The sequence below is a fragment of the Buteo buteo genome, chromosome 6, assembly GCF_964188355.1.
Source record: "Buteo buteo chromosome 6, bButBut1.hap1.1, whole genome shotgun sequence".
Taxonomy (NCBI): domain Eukaryota; kingdom Metazoa; phylum Chordata; class Aves; order Accipitriformes; family Accipitridae; genus Buteo; species Buteo buteo.
The window spans coordinates 3,518,457-3,540,856 of record NC_134176.1 but is presented as its reverse complement, the minus strand read 5'-3'; the positions used below and the strand labels follow the sequence as shown (position 1 = coordinate 3,540,856).

General features: G+C 49.8%; 1 protein-coding gene across 3 annotated transcripts in view; it reads right to left on the bottom strand.

The window, feature by feature from the left end:
- The window catches only part of ATL1 (atlastin GTPase 1), a 32,985-nt gene that overhangs the window by 3,321 nt on the left and 7,264 nt on the right, over nt 1-22,400 (bottom strand). For 2 of the 3 annotated variants that reach the window (XM_075029450.1, XM_075029452.1), the window contains 12 exons: nt 17,989-18,236; nt 17,493-17,627; nt 16,527-16,631; nt 15,741-15,791; nt 13,767-13,823; nt 9,533-9,625; nt 8,472-8,610; nt 6,391-6,518; nt 5,640-5,696; nt 4,759-4,830; nt 3,297-3,728; nt 882-896 (listed from right to left, as the gene is read on the bottom strand). In XM_075029450.1, the coding sequence (XP_074885551.1) occupies nt 882-896; nt 3,297-3,728; nt 4,759-4,830; nt 5,640-5,696; nt 6,391-6,518; nt 8,472-8,610; nt 9,533-9,625; nt 13,767-13,823; nt 15,741-15,791; nt 16,527-16,631; nt 17,493-17,627; nt 17,989-18,236 (1,532 nt within the window). The remainder of the gene's footprint in view (nt 1-881; nt 897-3,296; nt 3,729-4,758; nt 4,831-5,639; nt 5,697-6,390; nt 6,519-8,471; nt 8,611-9,532; nt 9,626-13,766; nt 13,824-15,740; nt 15,792-16,526; nt 16,632-17,492; nt 17,628-17,988; nt 18,237-22,400) is intronic. The other variant, XM_075029451.1, reaches the window with a different exon arrangement.

Below are 22,400 nucleotides of genomic sequence, written 5' to 3'. Positions count from 1 at the left end.
GATGCCTTTTTTTGTTTTAATTAGATGCTGACAAGGTTTTTGCCTAAACAAGGTTCCAATCGCCCTCGGCGCACGCCTGGCAAGCAGCTCAGTGTTGTGCCGCTGTGGTACTAGGCAAGCGGAGCCAGAACGAGCCAGGCATACGAGGACTGCTGATGGTTGTCGACCCAGGTTTCCCTGCGGGGCTGCACCCCGAGTGCCGGGCAGGGACCGGCTCCCCTTGGAGCAGTTCCCCTGCCAAGCAGGGTGAGAGGGGCTGTACTGGGTGTGCTGCCCCAGGAAGAGGCTGGGGAGATAAACGATGCCTCCCAGGCTCTGCATTTGGCTTACTCGATCCGGTATGGGGTGGTTTTTTTGGCCCAAAACACAATATGCGGCACTTCCAGCAGCACAGAAGGGCCTCGCCAAGTATGGGGGCTCCTCAGCTGCTGGGGCAGGAGCCCTGCCTGCACGACGCCTGCACGGTTTGTGCTACAAAACAAACTGGTGTTTTGGTTTGACCTCTTGGCACAACAGGAAAATCCCCAAACAGAACTGATGGGAGAAAGATGAAAGTCCCCATCATAACAAACGCACTCCCCACCCAAATCTCTCCCCTACTTGGCTTCCAGCACCACCTGGAGCACAGCACCCACGTTTAACCCCCTCCCCCAGGCATCTGGATCACAGGGAACAACCAGAGCCCAGCCGCCAGCGAGTGCCCTGGTGCAGGGCCAGGATGCCACTGCTGCCCAGAGCCCTCGCAGCCCCCCCGTCCTCCACAAGCCCAAGGGCAGTGACGTGGCTTGGAACAGCCATCTGGGTCCGAGACGCTTTTCCCCGCGAGCCCACAGCCTGTGGGAGCCGAGCGGTGTCGCATGCGGAGAACAAGAGCCACTTACCTCGTTCGTGCTTCCCTGGGGAGAGGCATTGGGAAGAAAAAGGGGGGGAGAAAGAAAACAAAAAAAAAAGCATCTCTGTGTATCACGCACATCCATGGGAGCACACGGTGCTCACGCTTCTGGCCACAGCCACTTGCTGGTGCCACCGCGGCCGTGTATTCCCAGGGGGGCTCACCCTGCACGGGCTGCCCTTCTTGCAGGACCCCTCACGGCTCTTGGCCACCCCTCCTGCAGCCGGTCCCGCTGCCACAGGACACCAAGGGCTCGCGTGGGACAGAGCCACAAGGGCTTTGAACCCACCTGGGGCACTCGGGCACCAGCCCGACGTATCGTGGCGGGCTGAGTCATGCTGCCCAAGCCCCGGTGCCTGCAGCAGAGCTGCTGAGGCACTGCCAGACACGCTGGGCCAGCACCACCCTTCTGCACAGCTCTTTTTCGGGAGAACTTTCCCTCCAGTTGGAAAGCCATGCCGCACAGCCCGCGGAGGCCAGCCAGGCACCAGGGAGCAGCTGCAGGCACTTTAACCTCTTTATTTTTCCCCAGCTGGGCAAGTTGCAAATGGGCGTCTCTGGCTTCCTGCTGGCTGTGTCCTGTTCTTGCTTAAAAACCCCACTGACTCCTGCACAGGGATGGGCAAATGTTGGGCTTAAACATGCCGGCATATCCCAAAGGCACCCGTGACGTGTCCCCAAGCAAAGAGCCATCGTACGGGCACTGACTGCACCGCAGCGGGGTTTACTGTGGATGCTCAGGCTGCTGAGGACAGGACAGCCAGGATGAACCCACCTGGGACACAGGCGATGCCCTGCCTCTCCAATTCACCTTATTTTAAAGGCAGCTCAGCTAAGCAAAACTACTACCCAGCTCTGCAGTGAAGGAACCGAATGATAAATGCTTCAATTTTTTCTCCCAAAGCTGCATGTTTAGCTCCAGCTCTGCACAGCAATGGGAAGCAGGCAAACGTGCTCACTCTCAATCAAAACCTCACTGGTGGATAAAAAGCAGGGAAGGAGCAGGTAAAGTTGTCGAGAACGGCCCTTTCTGCCTTGGAGCACTACAGAAATAAAACCCACGACTGCAGCTGGTGGCTTCTGGGGGCCGAGCAAACAATAACCTCACCACGGCTCTGCCACGGGAAGAGCAGGAGGCCACTGCAGCCCTTTAAATGTTATTTCGGCACATGGGCCCGCAGCCACAGCTGCATTCCGGTGGGCTGCTCCCCTGGCTGGGGCAAAGGGGGTCAGCAGGAACCTGCAGGGTCCGGGCTTTCCCTGGCAGCTCTGCAATGGGGAGAGGAAAGGGCTGCTGCAGAAGGGGAAACAGGAAAGACCGAGTATTAAAAATACTGTGGCCATGGGCTGTGAGATAACTCTGCCGGGGCCAGGCTCTGAAACGGCACCGTTTGGAAAGCAGGCAGAGCATCGCAGGAGGGCACGGGGGAGTGATTTCTCACTACGACCATTTTTAAGGTTTTAGAGGTGTTCTCTTTGACATCGGGGCCCAACCAAGACTTTCCCATGTTGTTTGGAAAAAAGAAGAAATAGAAAAAGAGCGGGCGAGACCAACTGACCCAGCACAGCTGTAACAGGAAAGCGGGGCCCAGTGCCAAAACAGGCAGAGCCGAGACCTGGCCTCGGTCTCCAGCAGACCTGGGGAGAGCCAAAATCCCTGCTCTGAACCAGGGGAGAGATACGGGTCTTTCTTTTTGACATACACAGACATGCACGCAAAAAGCACACACACCAGCTTTGAGAACACCTCCCCAGTGGGACCCTAGGCAAAGGGTGCTCCATTCCCACAAGCTCTGAGGCTCCACAAACTAGCATTTGGTGATGGGTAAGACAAGAAGGGGAAAAAAAAGGCAGAACGAAATAGCTCGCTGTGAGTTTTCTCATTCCCAGCCTGGATCTACATGGCTTGTCTTTCACACTGGGCAGGATTCAGAGGCTCAGGCTGGAGCAGGGGAAGGGGTGGGTTGGTATGCAGCTCCTTGCTGTTCGCTCCTGCTCTCTGACCCATCTTGTACCGTCTACCTGGGCTACAACCACAGGGCAGTGCTACCCAGGCCCATCTCCAGCCCCTAAGATGTCTCCCCCTTACAATCAACTCCACAAACTGATCTGAAACCATTTCCTCTGTCCCTGCTTTCCCCATCTAGAAGGTCTAAGCCATGGATTAAAACTCATTGTCCTGCTGTCTGAAGAAGACAGGGCACAGGTCTTCCCCCACTGATCATAGCACAACCAGCTCAAGCAGCTGGATCTGCCCAGGCAGGCCCAGCTGGAGCATCTAACAACCCTAAACGCAAAAGCCATTTCAAAGGGAAAGAAAAGCCCCAGGAAACTCGACACTTAAGAACTCGGTGGGGTTTGTTTGTTTGTTTGTTTGTTTTAAATCAAAAGCTCTTTATCCTACCTGGTCCCATAACGCTGCGGCCACTTGGTCTATTACTGCGCCCAGTTCTCTGTACTCCCCAGAGTATCTGATATATGCCCAGGTACACAGTGTGATAAGTGTCAAGCCCATGATCATGTTGCACAGACTGGCTATGATGTCCAAGCCAATGAAGCCGGTCACTCCAGCTATCACATAAGTGATGAAGATGACCACAAAGAGCGTGGCAGGGGTGCGGGCGGCGTGGAAGATATTCTTGCTGTCATTGTGCTTGATGTACTGGATGTAGAGCTCATCTATCTCGTTCTCCAGCTGCTGGAGGTAGCGACGGCTGAACTCCTCCCCACCCATCTTCTTCACCCCACGAAACAGCTTCACAGCCTCCTCCTTCAGCTCCATGTGCTTGGTCTGGAGGTCACTAGGTGCAAGGAAGGGCTTGTCCCCACCACAGACCTGCGTGGAAAACACAGTCCAATCACTCCACAAACCTCAGCACCCACAGCTCCTGTGCTCTGGCATGCAAACCACTGGAATGAGGGCTCTACAGGCTCCTGTTTGGCACAGACCACTAGATCCTGCAGGAAGACCTCCATGACTTTAACTCTGCAAGGTGCAGGTTAAAACGGAGCAGCGGGTGTCTGCACTGGGAAGCTGCGTCCCACAGCTCCCCTACTTGATTGCCTCACAGCCCAAGCCAGGATCTCGGCCAACACTGACGGCTGAGCTACACTGACCAGCAGGACCCTGAACCCCAGTATTTTTTAGTGCTGGAAACTCCGTGGCATTTTCCTTCTGCTTCTGAGTACGGACATGTGAGTTTTAAGGCTCAGGGCAGTCCACAGATGATTTGGCCACACAGCTCCGCACCCCTTTCCTGCCAATCGGCAGCGATCTCCAATATTGATGAACAGAGTGGGGGCCTGGAAGTGGCTGGAGACAGTCTGGGGTCTGAGCTTCACCTTCAGACATCACAACCATCCCCTCGCCAGAGCTGAGAGATGGGCTGACAGGGCAGGGCATAGGTGAAAAGCCAGTTATAATGACTTTATCCCCTAATTAGCACCAGCCACAGAACAGGTTGCATGGTCACGGAGCACTACCACCCCTCTATATCACATTTTTGGGTTGCATCTACCCACGCTAGGGAATGCTGGGAAGAGGATGCAAATTCAGCAGAGGCCACATGGTCTGCAAAAAGCTGTCATCGGATGAAACAGTGACCATTTGTCAATCACCCTCCCCTGACCTGCCATGATACCCTGACCGGGCATTGCTCTCCTCCAGCCTCTGAGAAAGCCCCTTTTCTACCGTGAACATAGGAGAGACCCTCTTTGGGACCCTGAACATGCAGCACTGTGACCAGTCCTGATCAAGTCCATGCAGGACGTTTTCTACCAGGAACCCAGGCAGGGAGGTTCCCCCAGAAGGACAGGAGAGCCAGGAGACATGAGCGCTGTGAAACAACACGCTCGGCACGACCTACCTCTTCCATTCTCCTGCTGTAAGTGTCTTTGGCAGTGGCAACTGCTGCTAAATTGTTGGCTTCTGCTGTGGCCTGCAAAAAGGGCAAAAGGGGTACAAAGCTTAGCTGCAGAAAGACAGGGTTAAAAACCATTATTGCAGAGATTAGCAGCCACTGGCTGCCTGGCTACCCAAGGTCCACACGTGTACATGGCCAGGACATGTGCACAGTACCCTGGTGCACACGTACAGAATTAAACAGCTCCCTTGTCTTAGCCAAGTGTACTTTCCCCAGGCTCTGACCAATGCCAAATAAGATTGTCCCATATTTACACATCCAGTCTCCTCAGTCCCCCAGGCAAAAGCCTGCATGAAGAAAGGACTCCTACCCTCCGAGCCAGACCAATGAAAACTTTGGCTTTGGCTGCGGGAAACAGCAAGAAAACAGATAAAAGGCTCAGTCATATGTAAACATCTAGAGCTCCAACCTCCTGCAAAGCCGTCTGGCTCAGAGAGCAGAGCTGCAGCCCAGCAGCCGCTGCCCGTGCGCGGGGGCCACGTCACCTCTGTGTGTGGCCCCACCACAGCCAAAGACGATGCCATTTACCTGCGGGGGAACAATTTCAGCTAAGCTGGCTGACGCCGTCTGCACAGACAGCGAGTCACCACAGTTCGGCCAAGGTGCACAAGCCGTGCTACCGCAATTGCTAAGCCGTATCAGACTTGTGACTGCCAGATACTTCCAAAAGGGCTATTTCTTGGGTTGTTACAGTAAGGCATTTGAAATAAAATCACAGAAGACCCAATGTGCTGCACTAGCTGGACGCCTCTGACAATTAACTGGAAATCAATGGCAATTACAGTGCATGAATGCTCACCAGCTCACAGCTCACACTCACGTACCTGCAGCATCGACTTTGGGTGTGGCAATTCTTCCCCTTGGTAGATCTTTATGTATGCCTGCAAAACAGTGCACAGAAAATAAAATCACATTGAATGCATCATACATGAGCAACACGCAAACACCCCCACCCAGTACCAGACGCAGCTTTAACAGGATGTTAAAAGCACAGAAGAGGAGGACGTTCCTGGCACAAGGTGGCTTCGGCAGGGGATGCTCTGTCAGAAAATGCTACATAACATGGCTCGAGATCGACTCCTTGGGTGGCCTGGGTCAGTGACTCAAGGCTCTCACTCCACCACTTACACTAAGTATCTATACCATCAGATTTGCACCTACCTCCACCCTTCACTGAAGGAGAAGGAGCCAGAGTCAGGTAGCCCTGGAGAGTAGGTGGTGAGAATTACTCACTGAAGTCTTGCATTAAAATGTCTCAGTAGTCATGACAACAAAAATCAGCTTTTTCCAAAGGCAGTAGGAATATGGTCCTCAGCCTACCTCCCTCTGGACCTCAATCCTCCAGGAGAGGAAAACAGCCCTGCCCACTTCTTGGGCTTACTGCGTGGTCAAATACACAACCATGAGGTGTTCGCTTTCTGCAGCAATGGGAGTCAGGACTGTTAGCTAGACCAAGAACATTTCCTCCAGCCATCAAATGCTGGCCTGCCTGCTGCTGCTTTCCCCTTTAATTACAGCAAAAGTGCAAGTGTGCCACAGATGAAAAAGCCCACTTTCTCTTAAATAAGCCAATACCTTAAAATACTCCACAAGGCCTCGACAGGTGATATGGTTTCCATTGATCTCCTTAACATCCAGGCTCTCGGGACTAAGCAGCCAAGGAATCAAAATCTTCAAGTTCTTTATGAACTCATCATCTATTTCTGGAAATAAAACCCAATGTCGTCAGTACCAGCCCCACGTCAGACTTGTGCTTCAGTGTGTGCCAACATGAAACAAAAGCAGGAGAGTCAAGCCAGAGACTCAGACACCCTATAATTTAGTGATGTGAGCGCTCAGAAATGATTGTGGCCCTAGTTAAGATGTTACTTAACCCACGGACAGAATATATAGCTGCGCATATATCCACAAACCAGCTTCGTGGTCTCAAAAATACTTGCGCAAACACAAATGTGACCACATGGGAAAAAAACCTGCTTTTGCTGATGACATTGGTGATGTCCACGCAACGCTGATAGCCAGAGAGCAGCATCCTCTTGCCTAGACACATACACTCTTTGCAAATCATGGTATTTAGTGTATAGGGTATGGACACATGCTGTGCCTTCTTCCCTTTGCCCTGCTCCATGGCACCTGTAGTGGAAATCTTCTGCCAGGGCTTAGGCTCTCTGGCTCTCATCCCTGCCACCTCCTGTGCCAGCAGGTAAGATTTCCTGTGTTGAATTCTTGGTCGACTATGAACCCATATGTGAAATTCTCATTGCAAAGCATTTTAAAGCTTTTGCAAACCATTAGGTGCTTGGTACACGTACACTAAGGACTCCTGCAAGTGACTATGCATTTACATTGCACCATCAGACACCCCTTGATGTGGGTACCAGGAACGGGCACAATCTCTGCTCCTACCAGCCTCTCCCCTTTGCCAAAGCACAGAGCTGGCACAGGGAGCCATTTGAGGGGTCCATGGGCTGCTTGTGTCACTTCAACAGAGGCAGACTATCTCCTAACAGTCATTCTTATGGCTTCATAGTGTCTGACATCCATTTATTGCCATTTAAACTAAACTGTGTGAGGCTGGAGACAGAAAAAACAATGCACTATCCAGGCATTTGGAACGTAAGGAGAGAGGGGAAGTTTCTCCACATTTCTTCCATCAGAGCACAAAAAGCTGCATACAGCTCTGAGGGAACAACAAAAATGGTGTCAAGAAGCCACTGACAACCCCTGTGCGAGTTCTGCACACACCACTTGTTCAATACTACTCAGCAGCTGAAATTAAGGGGGGAACTAACAGAGATCAGCTCAGCTTCCACCAGTGCGCTTCCCCCCCACTGCCTCACTGTCCTGCTTGCCAGTTAGCATGGAGTTTGCCAGAAGAACAAGTCTGACCACTAGCCAGACAAAACCAGAGAAAAAGTAAAATAAATTAGCAGACAGAAAGAAATCTATTGCTAAGATTGCAAGCAGCCTCTAAACAGCGATGCTGGTAAGCGCTTGGTTCACAACAAACAACTAAAAAAATCCACAGCATGTGGCTCCTTTCAGGGTGGAGAATCTTACCACGGCTTTTGTTCCTTCCTCTTTTTTTTTACCTGTTGAACTAAGTCTGCCCTGTAGGGAAACCACTGATCAGATAAGTCAGGAAGATTATATATTCCTTGGAAAGTTTTTCAAAGTGAAATAAAGTTCCCTTGAGAGCACGTGCAACCCGCCTTCCACCCTCCACAAGCACCAGCCTGCCTCGCAGCAACCAGTCTGCACCGCTCTGCATCTGTGCTGAATTGCAAGTGAGGCACAGGAGTTAATTGCAGGCTTAACACCGTGCCCATAAATTTCCTATCTCAGCCCTGCCCTTCCCTAGTTGCCTATCAGCCCTCTGTCCTGACAGTGCTTATTGCCAGTGGCTCTGAGACCTTTTCAGCCTCCCACACCTTTTTGGCCTCCACCTCTGTCCTAAGTTAACAGCATCTGGCAATAAACAGGCAGCTGCTGGACTCGGAAGAATGGGCCGAGCACGTGTACATCATTGGGAGGAGGATCCAACCTCTCTCCCAGTTTTGTCATGGAAAATACTTACAGAGGTTTCAGGAACCAGCGGGACAGTCTGCCAGGGCATCTAAGCTATCCACTTAAAAACCAGACCTTTGCCTTCATACCTTTCAGTTTTCCATCAAAATTAGGGTTGGTGGCAACTTTCAGGCCCGGGTGAGGTAAGAGGAAGCAGGAGATTTTGGTGAAGCAAGAATGGATGTGCTTTCTGACGTTCTGCAGCTCTTCATGCTGATTTCCCGAGACCTGCGAGAGACCAGTTTGGGGTCGGGGGGTTTCCTTCTGATGGGGACACCGGTAACGCTGGGCCAGTGGTACTGGCAGGAGCATGGGGTACTCTGCACTGTGACTACTTAGAGCAGCAAAAAGCGACACAGAAGGACATCCCGTGGGGGTATGCCACATGAGGAGAAAGACAAGGCTCTCCCAGCAACCAAGGAACTAGCGTATTTCTGACCACATACCCTGGGGCATGTTATTATCGTTTGGAAAATGTGCATGTGTGTGTATGATTGGAATACAAAAACATTTGGGATTTCCCACTAGGGCCTTTCTTGTCTTGCATTTAATTAGGTCTCTCCACTACCAAATCACCCATGCATTTCCTGATTAATCCCAGTGGAGCTCTCGCCCACCAGTTTTACTGTACAACTACCTATTACTAAAACATCGTTCCTAGTCTCTAGGGAATCTGCTGACTCCCATCGTTAACGTCTCTCCCAGCTGCTCCCAGCAAGAGAGCCCCAGTGAGCCTGGGCTTGGTCAGAAGCCTCAGCCCTCCACTGAACGTGGCAAGGAAATTCAGCCTCCTAAAATGCCTCTTATGTGATTTTAAGGCACTGGGTAAGTGTGACCGTAACCAGCATCTCTGTACACTGCAGCTCACACCTAACAGCCAGTGCTGTGGCCATGCAGCTGAACCCTCACTGGTGCTGGTGCTCTGCACCCCATTCCCTGCTCCCTGCCCAGGATTACACTCTCCAGAGCTGGTTGTCCCCCAGATTGAAGTCTCACCCTCCTGCTCTGTGTGCTCTCCATCCACGCAGGTGATGGCAGCGTATCATCCCTGGGTCACAAACCAGATTTGCCTCTTCACTCTCCGTCACCCATGAGCATACCCCCAGGCTAGCACTGCTCATTAAATAAACCCAGATCAGAAAGAACACACCTTCAGCCGCTTCTCCAGAAATCTTGCACCACCATCAGATCCATAGGAAAATTCATACGGGAAGCTCCAGTCACGAACAAGGAATATAAGGGACTAGAAAATGGAGACAAACACAACAGGGTCAGTGCCATACACTGCTACTGAGTCAAAGTTACCAGCTGCTCCCGCTTGGAAAAACTCATCTTTCAAGAGCATTGCTCTGTTGTTTGCTGCTAATCGCAGGACCAGGAGTGGCTACATGAGACGTGCAACTCTGCTGTACCTTATCAAAAAGGGGTTCACAAGGGAGTTCAGGGCCTCCTTCCCCACTGCCACCACTCGCAGCGGCTGATCATGCTCAGCCATCAGAGCCCACAGCGGTGGCAGGACCCCCCCCAGCACCATCACCCCCACCCTCGAGCCACAACAAGACCTGGCCCCAAGTCTCTGCCCAGCTCCAGCAGCATCTCATGCTTTTTCTGGTGGAAACACCCCTCTGTGCAGGGCCACCCCAGCACGGCGCTGAGATTGTGCAGACTTGCTGCACGTGTGGCTGCGTCCTACAAGGGGAAGGAGGGAGCAAACCCAGGACTGCTGTACGGGTTTTCTGGGTGGCAGTTTGATTCCCTAGCTTGAAGAATAGCGTCAATCATTTAAACTGCAAAACAAGAAAGAGATTTTTGCTAACGAGGACAAAAGGCAACAAGATCCTTAATTCCAGCCACATTTAGTTCCATCCTATGGGAATTTTACGGGCTCATTTTTTCAGCATTTTTCACCGGGCAGCCTTCCAGACAGACTTTTAATGAGAAGCAGATGCAGGATAACGAGGGTGAATAAGAAATCACTGGCTTTTGTAATCTTTATTGAGGCATTCAAAGCTCCTATGCAATAAATAAATAAATACCAGTACGGTCAACCTTTAATCTTAAAAAAAAAAATTTTCAGAAAAAAATCCTGTCTCCAGTGTCTCATCTGTGCAAGGGACCTACATCCCATGTACAAATACATGGTTTGGAGGGGGAAGCCCTGAATGCTGAAGCCCAGGAGGGCCTGGCAAGGATGCCAGGGTTCCTCTCATGCACATGAATAAGCAGGTCAGCAAGTGGAATCCATTTAATTGGAATTTCCCTAAAAATTGTCTATGTTTAGAACAATGATTTAGTGGAGGGAGGGAAAACTACTTCCCCTTCTTATTTCTCTCCCATAAAACATCAGGAAAGGTTAAAAAAAGAGAGAGAAGAGTGAGTTGGCCATTCCTGACTGCATGACAAGCCACACCAACTGCACGCAGTTAGCTGTTTCAGGACACACTGTTCTAAGACCATGAGATGCTTAGGAGACGTGTCCATGTTTAGGACTTTCCCACAAACACATTATGCATGCTTTGCACTGTTTGACTTTGGAATTATCTTCTTTTTTCTTCAGCAAAACTGTTTCAGACATGCTGTCTTTACCATGCCTCATAGCCACCCTCAGCCCCTCCAGCCCAGCAAACTGCCAGGCACCACGGACAGCCTTTGCTAAGGCATCACGGCCAGGACCAGTGTCACAGCCAGGACTGAGGGCTCATCGGGCAGCGCAGGCGGTTACGCTTCAGCGCAAGTCTGAGGATACACCGTGGAGAGGAGGGAGCCAAAGGGAAATGATAATTTTCCACTGCCAAGTATTACTTCCCTTCCAGCAAGAGCAACGCAACTGCCTCGCTATCGACACTTTCTCTGCACTCCCTGCTTGGCAGCATTTTCCTATAGGAGTAATTTTCCAGAGCCTCCTTTACAGATTTGTGTATTTTAAGGACAAAAGAAGTTCAGCTTGTTTGACTTACAGGCCTGGAACCTCACCCAAGAAACTCAAGCTATAGACTCTCTTCTGCAAAGACAACTGTCTTGGTGTAAAGCCTGCAGCTACCAGAGAAGCCTTTCCATCTCTCGTTAAGCCACCCTAACCATTAAATTGCTCCTTCATTAACAGTGTGCTCCTCGTTCCTAGTCTGACTTTGTCCAGCCTCAGCTGCAGTCACTGAGCTACACACTGCTTCATCCTCCCCACTGGAAAAGCAGTTTATTTACTATTGCCCTTCTCCTGCTTCCTAATCAAAACGCTTGGTTGTCTTTAAAAATGTGCTTTGTAGGAACAAGCCCATTTTACGATGTGGAAAGGAGATCTCTATTGCTCACCTGGCCACATCGCCATCAATCCTTCCACCAAATTTTATCACATTCGCAAGGGTGTCATTTGGTATTTTTCCCCAGATCATTAATGAAGATGACAGTGAATCAAGAGACATCCTGGGGGGAGCCCGGAGGAAACACTTCTGAAGGATGATGATTCCCTGTTAAAATTAGTTCAGCGTGCTCTGTCATCTATCAGTTAATGAGTTTTTAATCCATTTACAATGGATTAAAACAGACAATGCTGACTTGGTATGTTGTTCATTTGCTTTTAATCAGCATCATAGGGAGATAAGGCTTACAGAAGGCAATATATCATGGTGATAGTTACCTTTATCAACTGAACTCTTGGTGTTTTAAAAATTGATAATGGGATTGTTTGACAAGGCTTGCTATCCACAAAACTGTGCGTCTTGACAGCGATTACGGTCTTTGGTAAAATCAGAGCCTATTATCCAGTCCTAATGACTTAAGCATATTTAAAAGTTTCCCCTTACAGCCTCCTTTTTACTGATGGAGTAGGAAGTATTTCACTTTCACTGAAATATTTGGCTACATTATCCTGATAGTTTTTAAATAAGGAATAGAAATATTTATTTAACGTCTGGCTTTTTTCTGTACCATGTTACAATTTTCTCCTAGCGCTTGCTAACACAAGTAGTGTGTTTCTACTGGTAGCTTTCTAACATTGTTCATCAGTCATCTGCCCATGCCAGCACCCGATATATCCTCAAAGCTCCCCAAAATCTCAATTTGTCCATTTGTTGTATTTTTTAACCTTTTAATTTTATTTCCACTTCCTGACCACAGACACCCTATAAACCCCTTAGGCCTTCGAGGATGGCAGTGAGGACGGCAATTCGCTTATTATGTTGGAAGGCAAAAGTAAAATAGCTGTAACCCACTCCCAATTGCTATTTGCATTTTTACAGCATGTTTTGCTCTCTGTTGTTTTCCACTTCGGGAAGCTCACAAACCCCCATCCAGCTACCACCTAACCTACTGCGGATGCCAGCTGGAAGTTGGACCAAGCCATTGGGACTGCCAAAGCGCATCTGATTAAAGGAACAACTTGTACAGGATAAGGCCAGAGCACCACAGAAGGTGTTTTCCTTCTATTTACCAGCCTGATCATGCAATGAGCCCTGCAGCTCCACTGCAGCATGAGGACGTGTGGGGACCTCACAGCATCGCTCCCTCCATCCCCTTAGGGCCCTCTCCCTGGCTCACACCTGGTCCCACAGACCCCTGAAAGCTTTGAAACCTGTTCAACCACCTTCCCGCCTCCCAGGCGCACAGGATTTGGTGCAGCCATAATCAAAGCCATACAAAATCACAACTTGATCTGTTGAAGGACTGGAGCTTTAGTGAGCTGCCACAGCCATGTCATGGGTACCTTCTGCCCCCCTACTTTCTGCTTTGTCTCTTTTTGTTCATATTCACTTTCCTACTGGAAGGGGCTGTCATAGCCAACTATCCTGCCAGCCCCGGAGCTGCTCACAGATCTGGTGTCCGGAGCAAGCTGGCGTCAGCCTGACGCTCTCCCTTTTTTGAATGCCAGTTTTTCACAAGTTGGGATGCAGCGGGGTGAACAGATGTCACTTATTTGAAGTTAAAACCCCACTTAAACCGAGTCTTCCCACAGCCCTGCTGTCACTCACAAGAGCTCTGAGCTAATCCTCATCCTTTCATTTTGCCAGGAGCAGGGATTCCCGGGCAGGTGGGTTCAAATCTCTCAGAGCAAAGGCTGGGCAGAGTCCCCGGGTAGGCAGCGTGACAAACCTGCTGCAAAATCTGCCTGCTTTCCAAGCCCAGCAGGACATTTGGCAGGACAGGGCAGAGCTCTCAGGATGGCAAGGGTTCAGAGAGGAAAGAAAGAGGGATGTTGGATGTATTTGGAAGCCTCTTTGGGGGTAAAAGAAGCACAAAGCCTCTCTTTCCGCAGCTGAGCCAGTCCCCAGGCATCTCCATCTCCTCCCGTCCTCCAAACTGCAGTGACACCTCGTGGTGAAGCCAACCGGCTCGGGGCCAAGCCACCTCCGGCGGAGGGGATGTGTGCTGGCCAGGACCCTCGGACTCACCTGGAAAGGTTTCAGGAACGTCTCCTCCATGGCCAGCCGGCCGTACTCTGTGAAAAGCTGGAAAGAGAAGCAGAGAACAACAGGACTGTTAGCTCGTCAGTCTGCACAGCCGGGCAGACAGCTGTAGGCCACACAGGCACAAGAGGCAAGGGACAATTGTTGACTCTGGGCTAACAGGACCATTTGCAGAGCTGGAACAGAATGCGGCTGGCTGTGTGCTTTTGGTTCACATCTGAGAGGCACACGGAGCTGTTACAGACAATCACTATGCTGAGACCTCACATGAAAGATCTCAGCCTAGAATTTTTGGCTGCTAAATCTGTGAAAAACGGCTCAAATCAGCTGCTTACTGTTGCTTTCCTACCAACCAGAAACTTTACGTGCTACAGGGGACTGCCAGAGCCCTGCTCTCTTTAAACACTCTGGGAAGAAGCGGAAATGAATTCAGAAATAAGTACTTTCCCTGCAAACCCCCACTGTGCAAAGACTGTAAGATCAGCCTACCAGCAAGATTTGAAGGCTCTCCAGTCTCTCTGGACTGTAATTTCTAACTGAAGGCACAATAATGTATTTCACAGATGCCCAGAAATGGGTCAACATGTTAAACAATAATGGCTTACAATCCAAAGTGAAAGATCAGAGTTGCATTGGATAAGTTCAATGGTAAAAGGGCATTATTGTTAAAAATATTTACTGACTGAAATAATACAGAAGTCTTCAAATGCTGACTTTTCCAGCTGGACATTTGTTTTTCTTTCCTTTTTCCTAAGGTCCTGCAAAAACCTACCTAATGAATCAATCAATCACCTAAACAGAAGAGAAAGCTAGAGGTAATACCAGGAAATGGGCAGGACACCTGTGTCACAAAAATCCCATTAGCTGCTTGTCTTCAACAGTCATTACCCTTAGGGGTCATTTGTATTGAGCCAGCACCAGATGTCAATACCCAGGCTTATAAACCAGTTCCCAGTTTCTTTGGGCTTCTCCTAACGATGCAAAGATCCTGCCCTACAGTGTGAACAGTGCAACCTCTGCCTTCAGCTTCCCTGTCACTTCAGTCAAATGAGCACTTTTACTGCCCCTACTCAGGCAGCAGCAGACGGATGCTCACAGCAGCAGGAGTACAGCCGATACATGGTTAACTACCCTGGATCCCTCCCTATTACCAGTCACTTTAGCCCCTTGCTACAAGTCATAGCATGTTTCCAGCCCCATGGGTCAGTCCTGGCCTCGGATGGGTCTCTGCTCACTGAGGAATCCCAGTATAATCCCATGGAAGGACACAGAGGCCAGCATGAACTGTATCCAAACTGCTCCTGGCGGACCAGCGATGGGTGCACCACACCGAGATGGTCTGTGATGGGTACTCTACACCTGCACTATGCAGTCTGTTTGATGCTCCTCTAACCTCACCATTAGAAAGTCAACTTAATCCTCTCTGGCTGCAGTGCCACTAATGACAACTGGTCCTGTGCACTGCGGACATAAGAAAAGATAATGCTCTCCACTCTGCAGCAACCTTGTACACAGCTGAAGACCGTTACCACCTCCCCTCTCAGTCACTTTTGTCTCCTGACTTAACAACAGCCTTGTTTTTTTCAGCCTCTCTGTGCCCTCCAGCCACCCGCTGCAGCACAAAGCACAGCCATGGACCCTTTCCAGCTCCACAGGTGATCAGCCTCAAGGAAGACATGTGCCCCAGAGACAGGAACAGTCCCTCCTGGCAAATGTCCCACTGACTGCCCTGCCAAAGGACCCAGGCCCCCAGAAGCCACACTATGAGAGCGTAGGCAAGACAGGTTTCAAACCAAGTGACTGTCCTCCCTGCCCATGAACCAAAATGAGAGCTGGGAAACTGAAAAATATTTTGTGGCTATGAATGCGAAAGTGCCTTTGCAGACCAACGCAGCTTGCCAGTGTGGAGAGTAATACAGGCACCTCAGTGATGCGGAGCAGCAGGGACAAGGGTCTCACCTGCAAGTGCTGCAGATCATCCTCCTGCACGTTCTGCGACAAGTTGTAAACCTGCATTTAAAAACAAAAACTTCAGAGCACTCGGAATGGCCTGTCCTTCGAGCCAATGTGTGGGTCAGTGTGGTTAAAGCCTACAACATTACCATAGGGACACAGCCTAAGTCCCAGCTGGCCCATGGTGCTAGTATAAGACAGCCCCCAAGCACAGGTGTACTGCTGGACAGACTCACACTGTCAGTCAGACAGGCACTGCTGCTCCCTGTGCAGCAAAACACTCCAGCATGGGAGCAGCAAGGGCTGCCATGCACCAGCCTGGAAGCCTATTAGGTCCAAATGATGTTCCTTCTTCCCCATTTTTGTGACGTGCTGAGCTCTGTACCAAGACACAGCTTCCATCCCATTCACACTGTCCTCCAAGAGCAAAGGCCAGACAGGCTATGCCGTAACCACCTGGTCTGTGAACAACTCCAGCCCAGAAGCTTCTCCAGCAGCACTGAGACAAATGCACACCCAGTTCCCCAGACCAAGGTCCTTTCCTCTTTGGTAGCTGGAAGCAAAGGGGTGCATCTGCTGCTGCCCCTGTTCTTGGGGTGAGATGAGGAGATGAGACTGTTCCCTGTGATGATGGAGTCATGCATGAATCCTGCACTCAGTGCAGCAAACATGCTGGCCTTTGTCTCTCCCATCAAAGGCCCTGGCTAGCTGCTGTGTTAGGCTGGTGCCAAGCCACTAGTTTTTTGCCACCACCTTTTAGGAAATGATTCCTGGAGACATCCCCCTTCTTACCTGTATCGAGCTGATCATTGTGCTAAGGGCAAACACGGTGGCTGAATCCCGCAGGGTGGACTGGCTGTCAAAGGTCCCCTGAGTGTCCATCAGCAACACTGCAACCTGAGAGGCAGAAAGCTCTACGTCAGCTTGGATGCACCTGTTCAGCATCTGCATCCAAGCAGAGTCACTCCCAAATGCCAAAGGGGTGGTGGGGAGGTGAATGTCAGCTGCATTATTGCGCTGGGAATCTCATTGCTCCTGCCTCAGATTTATAATTGGTGGAGGACAAAGGAAAAGAGCATCCCCAGTCGCTCTTGACAGCGTGATGACTCCAGCAGGCAATAAAATGAATGCTATGCAACACAGGAGGAAACCACTTTCTCCTCAAACACTCACTGTCAGTGCAGATGGGTCTTTTCCCAAGTCTGCATTAGCTTTATGTCACAGAAGCCAAACATTGCAGCATATCACCCCTCCTTAACCCAAACCACATTCAGACAGTATCAGAAATCACACCATGAATAATTCAGTGTCACTTTGGTGTTGGGTTCTTCGTTAAGGAGTAGATGAATACAAATATTCCCGGCTATAAGTTGAATTTGCAGGATGCCCCAAAAGCCAGTTTGCATTGTATTTGACCACCCTTAATGAAGACACTCATTTTACAGCTACTGCTTTAGGAAAGGGGAGTAGTTTGCAAGGAGCTCAGATTCAAGATCCCTGGGAACAGCAGGGAAATAAACTCTGGGATGCCCAAGGTTAGAGGGACACCTAGAGAGCATATCAGAGACACCTAGACGTCATATCAACTCACTGCATTAAACACACTCATGCTAAATTAGGGATATGGTATTGAAAACCTTCTTTAAGCTTGCAGAGGCATTTAAGCCACCTATGACAAGGCAGGAGAGTCCTACAAAAGCTGGAAAAGAAACATGAGCTGACCAGCAACAGACAGCTATGCAACAAAGAAGCACACACCTTTTTACCATCGGGCTTGTCCACCAGGAAAACCTCGCTCCATATCTGAATGCCAGTTGTCTCCCGCTCAGACCCTCCCCTCCAGGAGAAACCAGTCAGAGGCTCGTTGTAATCTCCAACCCAGTCTACTGCTTCCTGCAGGTAGGAACAGAAGAAGTTGCTGGAGTTCTCATCTCACTTTGGTTTTACACTTTCCCTCTGTGCTGCCTCCATCCCAGTGCTGGAGGGGGGCAGCCCCTATAAGACAGGTTTCCTACAGGGCAGCAAATGTGAACATCTCTGCTCCGAAGTCAAGAGTCCATTAGAGACCCACTGGTGCACAGGGCTGTGGAAGGATCTGCTCTATTTCATTTTGTGAAGCCCACGCTAATGAGAGGCTTGAGCATTCCTAGAGCACCAAGCCAGCGTCTTGTCCAGCTCATCCCTGGGTGGTACATGAGAGCAATGAGCAGCAGCACCATACCCCTGGGAAGAGCCACCTGAGCTGGAGCCATACCTTATTGTACATGTACCGCAGCATGAAGTCCATCAGGAATGATTTTCCTTTTCTAAAAGCTCCAGCAACGGACACAGCCACGACCTCTTTATCTCTGACAGCCTCTGACAGGAGGATGCGGTTCAGTGCAGCTTCATCCAGTTCAAAGGAATGGTCATCTTTGACAATGAGGACTTGCACTGGTCCTGCCTTTCTCACGGACTCCTCCTCCTCTGAGCTCCACTCATAAGTCTTCTCTGCAAAACTACCTGTGTAAACAAGTTAAACAAGAGCTGTTAAGTTCCTTCTTCTGCAAAGTGCAGAATCACAGACGGCAGGGCTGGACAGGGTGGTAACAAGCCAGCTAGCCCAAATATCCACCCCAAAACAGCACCGGTCAGAGCAGACATCTGTTGAACCTGTCCTCAGACATCTGTTGAACCTGTCCTCAGACACCTTGATGGAGACTCCATGCCACTTTGGAGCCATCCGTCCGTGTGCTCCCTGCAGGCAGACAGTTCCCTGCCGGAATCTCCCTTGACAAAACACACCCATTAGTTTTTGTCTTACAAGAGTTGACGTGGAGAACAGATCACCCTCCTCTTGCCTGCAACAATTTCTTACATACACGAAGACTGCCGTAACACGTCCCTTAGCTTTTTCTCTGCTAGAAAAGAGAAGTCCAAGCCCCTTGATCATCCCTTGCTACTGCATTGTCTAGGCAGCTAACTGCCCTCCTCTGGACTCTCCCCACCAAACCTCTTCTGAAGGCGGTCTCAAAAATGGATGCAGCGTTCAAGCTGAGGTGTCTAAGTACCTCATGTCTCTATCAAAGGATGCTGCCTTTATGCATCCTGTGTGACTGCTGTTTCTGTAGCAACAGCAGAGTCCTGCTCCATCTGCAGTCTGCACTAATGCTCAAAGTGTAATCTGCTGCTTCTGCCATTGGCCCCATCAACAGCCTCCCCTGAGACAGCCCCAGCAGGAACCAGGCCACGAAGACACGTGCCCATCCTGATAAAAGCCACTTCTTCACTCCCAAGTGGGAAGAATATGCAAAGCACAGGCACTGCTCACTTTCCCACTTCAAAATGGCAAGGTTCCCTGCAGAGCTGCTCGCCGGCACAGAGGCGAGTGCTGCCCAGGCTGTGTATTGTTCATATGGCCTTACAAGAGGGTCTCATCTCCCCACCGGGACAGGGGAGAAGTGATAAGCACGATGCTGCAGCAGGAGCCTTTGGAGGGGACGGGCAGGGACCCAGCATTCAGTCACTGCATCCACGCTCGGCAATGGCAGCGTGCCAGACAGATACGTATCACCCGCATGATCCTCCAGGCCAACGCGGCTGAGACGATTACAGCTGTTAATGGCCTCGTGGTCCGTTTGGGCTGCTTTGTGTACCTGCCGCAAAATATGGGAGACGGATGCGTTTTAAGACCCGCCATCTACAGACACTGCAGCCTTGGGGTTTGCAAAGAGCAGGCCAGCTCCAGTAATTTTCCTTTTGCTGTGTCCAAACTTCCCAGCACAGGAAAGAGATGCCGAAGGTGATTAATCATGCCAGTCAGCTCACCTAGAGCCATGTGAAATCTCGCCAGCAGGGAAGGGAGCGTGTGATGGAAAGTTCCCCCACATTTCTACAAAAGCTTCCCGGTTTGTTGGCTCAGGCTGCAACTTTCCAAACATGGTAGCCTCAAGTTAAACCTCCTCGGTCTCTGTTTCAGACCCTGACCTTGGGGACCCAGTTTTCAGACAGTCCCAGCTGTTTCAAAGCACAAGGACTATGTGTGCACATGCTAAAAGGCAAGCTATAAATACCAAGAGGAATAGGGTTTGCCCATTCGGGGCCTCTTTATAAAGAAGCCTCTAGCAGCAACTTCATATTTTAAATAACAGCAGTGCTTTTGTATGAGTTTCTGATTTCCTACAATCCTGCAATGAAATATCGGTTGCTAGGGGATTTCTGGTGGCTCTCGGACATATACTACAAGCCTTCTTTGCTCACAGTTGAAAGACAAAGATCTTTTCTTCCCAATGCTTGGAGGTTTTTTAGCAAAACAAAAGTCCCAAATGCTCTGAAAAGCTAGATTCTCCACCAGACTGCAGCAGCCGGGGACCAGCAGCACCAAACTCCCTTCAAACACCAGCCCCTGCCCCGTGTCACTGCTTAGGGGCCTCCAGGAAAAAAAAAAAAACTTCCTGTTTCAAATACATGGACCTAGGATCCAGGCACACATTGCCAAATGACTTGAAAAACAAAGGCCTCCGAGCAGTCAGTCCTCTTGCTGCACACACCAAACACCGTTTCCAGCATTAAGATCTTCCCAACACGTTAAGTATGGACAGGTGCCAAAGAGCCACAGGCTCGCGTGCTCTTTTTAAGCACTGCCATGCTGCAAGTGCCATATAAAGTCTACGATAGGAAATACCTCCTCTCCCGCGGTGTTTCCCAACGCCCTGCTCAGCTAACTGAGTCCAATTCTTTTTTCTTTTTACAGCTGCACAGAAAGGACAGCGGACAGATCCTTGTATCGGATGTGACTCATGGCACAGGCAGGAAAAAAATTGTAAATCAGATTAAATCTAAACATTTCTGAGTCTAGCCAAGCCATCAGGGGTGCAGGTGAAATAGCTGTGCCACCTCCCCAGACCAGACGAGTCCCACCTCCGGGCATGCAGACAGAGGGCAAGGGGGACCAGCATTTTACTCGTCCCACACTAGCAGTAGTGGGAGCTGCAGCCAGAGCCCAAGATGGGCACAAACCCTGCTGTCTGCAGGCTTCAAGCACAGGGAAAGGCAGCACGGATGCCCCCAGCTCAGAGAGCTGAATGGACTGCCAGTCCTGGTCAAGGATCCAAGCACCATGACAGGGAACTGAGGACCTGAGTCCCTCCCATCCTGCTACCAGAGGGAGAGTTGGTGCCAGATTCCCCCTCCTCCTGCTGCCAGTGCCTGGATGGGATCTCCCAGGTTTTCCTCTCCCCCCAGTTCAGCTGCTGGAAAGAGCGACAACCAGTGCAGAGGAGAGGCGATTGTGTTGTCCCTTCAAAACATCAGAATCTGTAAGGAGCATATTTTTTTTTAGCAGACATTGACAGGTTTTGGGAGGATGCCTCCGGACATAGGTAACAGTCCAAAGCGGCCGTGATCTCCTAGGGGATGTCCTTGCTTCCATCACCTGAACACTAGGAAAGCCAGGCTGTTTGCACCACACAGGGGCAAAATACAAAGTATTACGAGCAGGATATGTTGATTTCCCAGTTCATTGGAGATATCAGGAGAAAAGGCGTTATATTAAGCAGGTCTCTGAACTAATTTCAGCCCTGTTATCTCTGCTTCTTTCTCATATGCCATCTGCAGACAAAACTATCTTTCATATTTGTTTCCATGTGATGAAACTTCCATGTTCTGTTTATTAGATTATCTGCTGCATTGGAGACCCAGAGATTATTTTATAAGATGGCTGCGCATTACTGGAAATCAATTATTTTAATGGGTCTTTCCAGCATAAATTAGTTACCTGCTCTGAAGGAAGTTGTACCTGGCAATGGCAAAATATCATCTGGCCAAAAAGGAAAGGAAGGAGAGCTAAGCTTTCCTAAACACACTCTTGTTTTCACTTATTTTCTAACTTTTGACTCCTCCTTTCTGTCGGCTCTCTCCCGGCGCCTTGCAATTACGTCAATTCTCAAGCTGCTCATTCAGAAATTGCCAGGATACAGTTCCTTTTCCCCATTTCCTAACAGCTCATTTCCATGACTCTAAAGCAGCATGGAATCCACGTCTCTTTTCCATATGGTGATTCAAAGTGGAAGGTGAAGGACATCAGAATTTGCATTCATACTTACTGGGCTGTCAGACAGCAGCAAGGAAATGGCCTAATTCATGCAGACAGCCCCATAATACAGGACATACTGTACAGAGTCTAAGGAAAAAATAAAGCATTCTTCAACTGCTCTAGGACTTATTTTTCCTTAAGATTAAGTAAATTAAAACAGCATATTTCACATTGCGCCTGTGTACAGACTGACAGCCGATGTCTAATGTATTTAAGCTCCTACAGAAGAATAAATTAGATAAATTACACGTCAGTAATTATGCAACATACCTTTGGTGAGTGCTTGCTTAAGCCTGTTCTTCCTTAGCTATGGAAGAACAGGTCACAGAAATGCTGACTGCTTTCCAGAGACCAACTAATAAAGTCAGCTTTTTCCTTAAATGAGTTTGCACAATAAATACATTTCATTCCAGAGAATGAAACGCAGCCGCGACCCATTATCTGTGCAAACACAGGCTGCCTAACCAGACCCCGAGAAAGTCAATTTGCCAGCCCTGCTCTTGTTCTCCCAGGTTGGACCCCAGGACCCTTACCTATCTAGGCACTGCCCATGAAAAGTAGAGGCTGCAGCCTGGGCCCCGATCACCCCACTA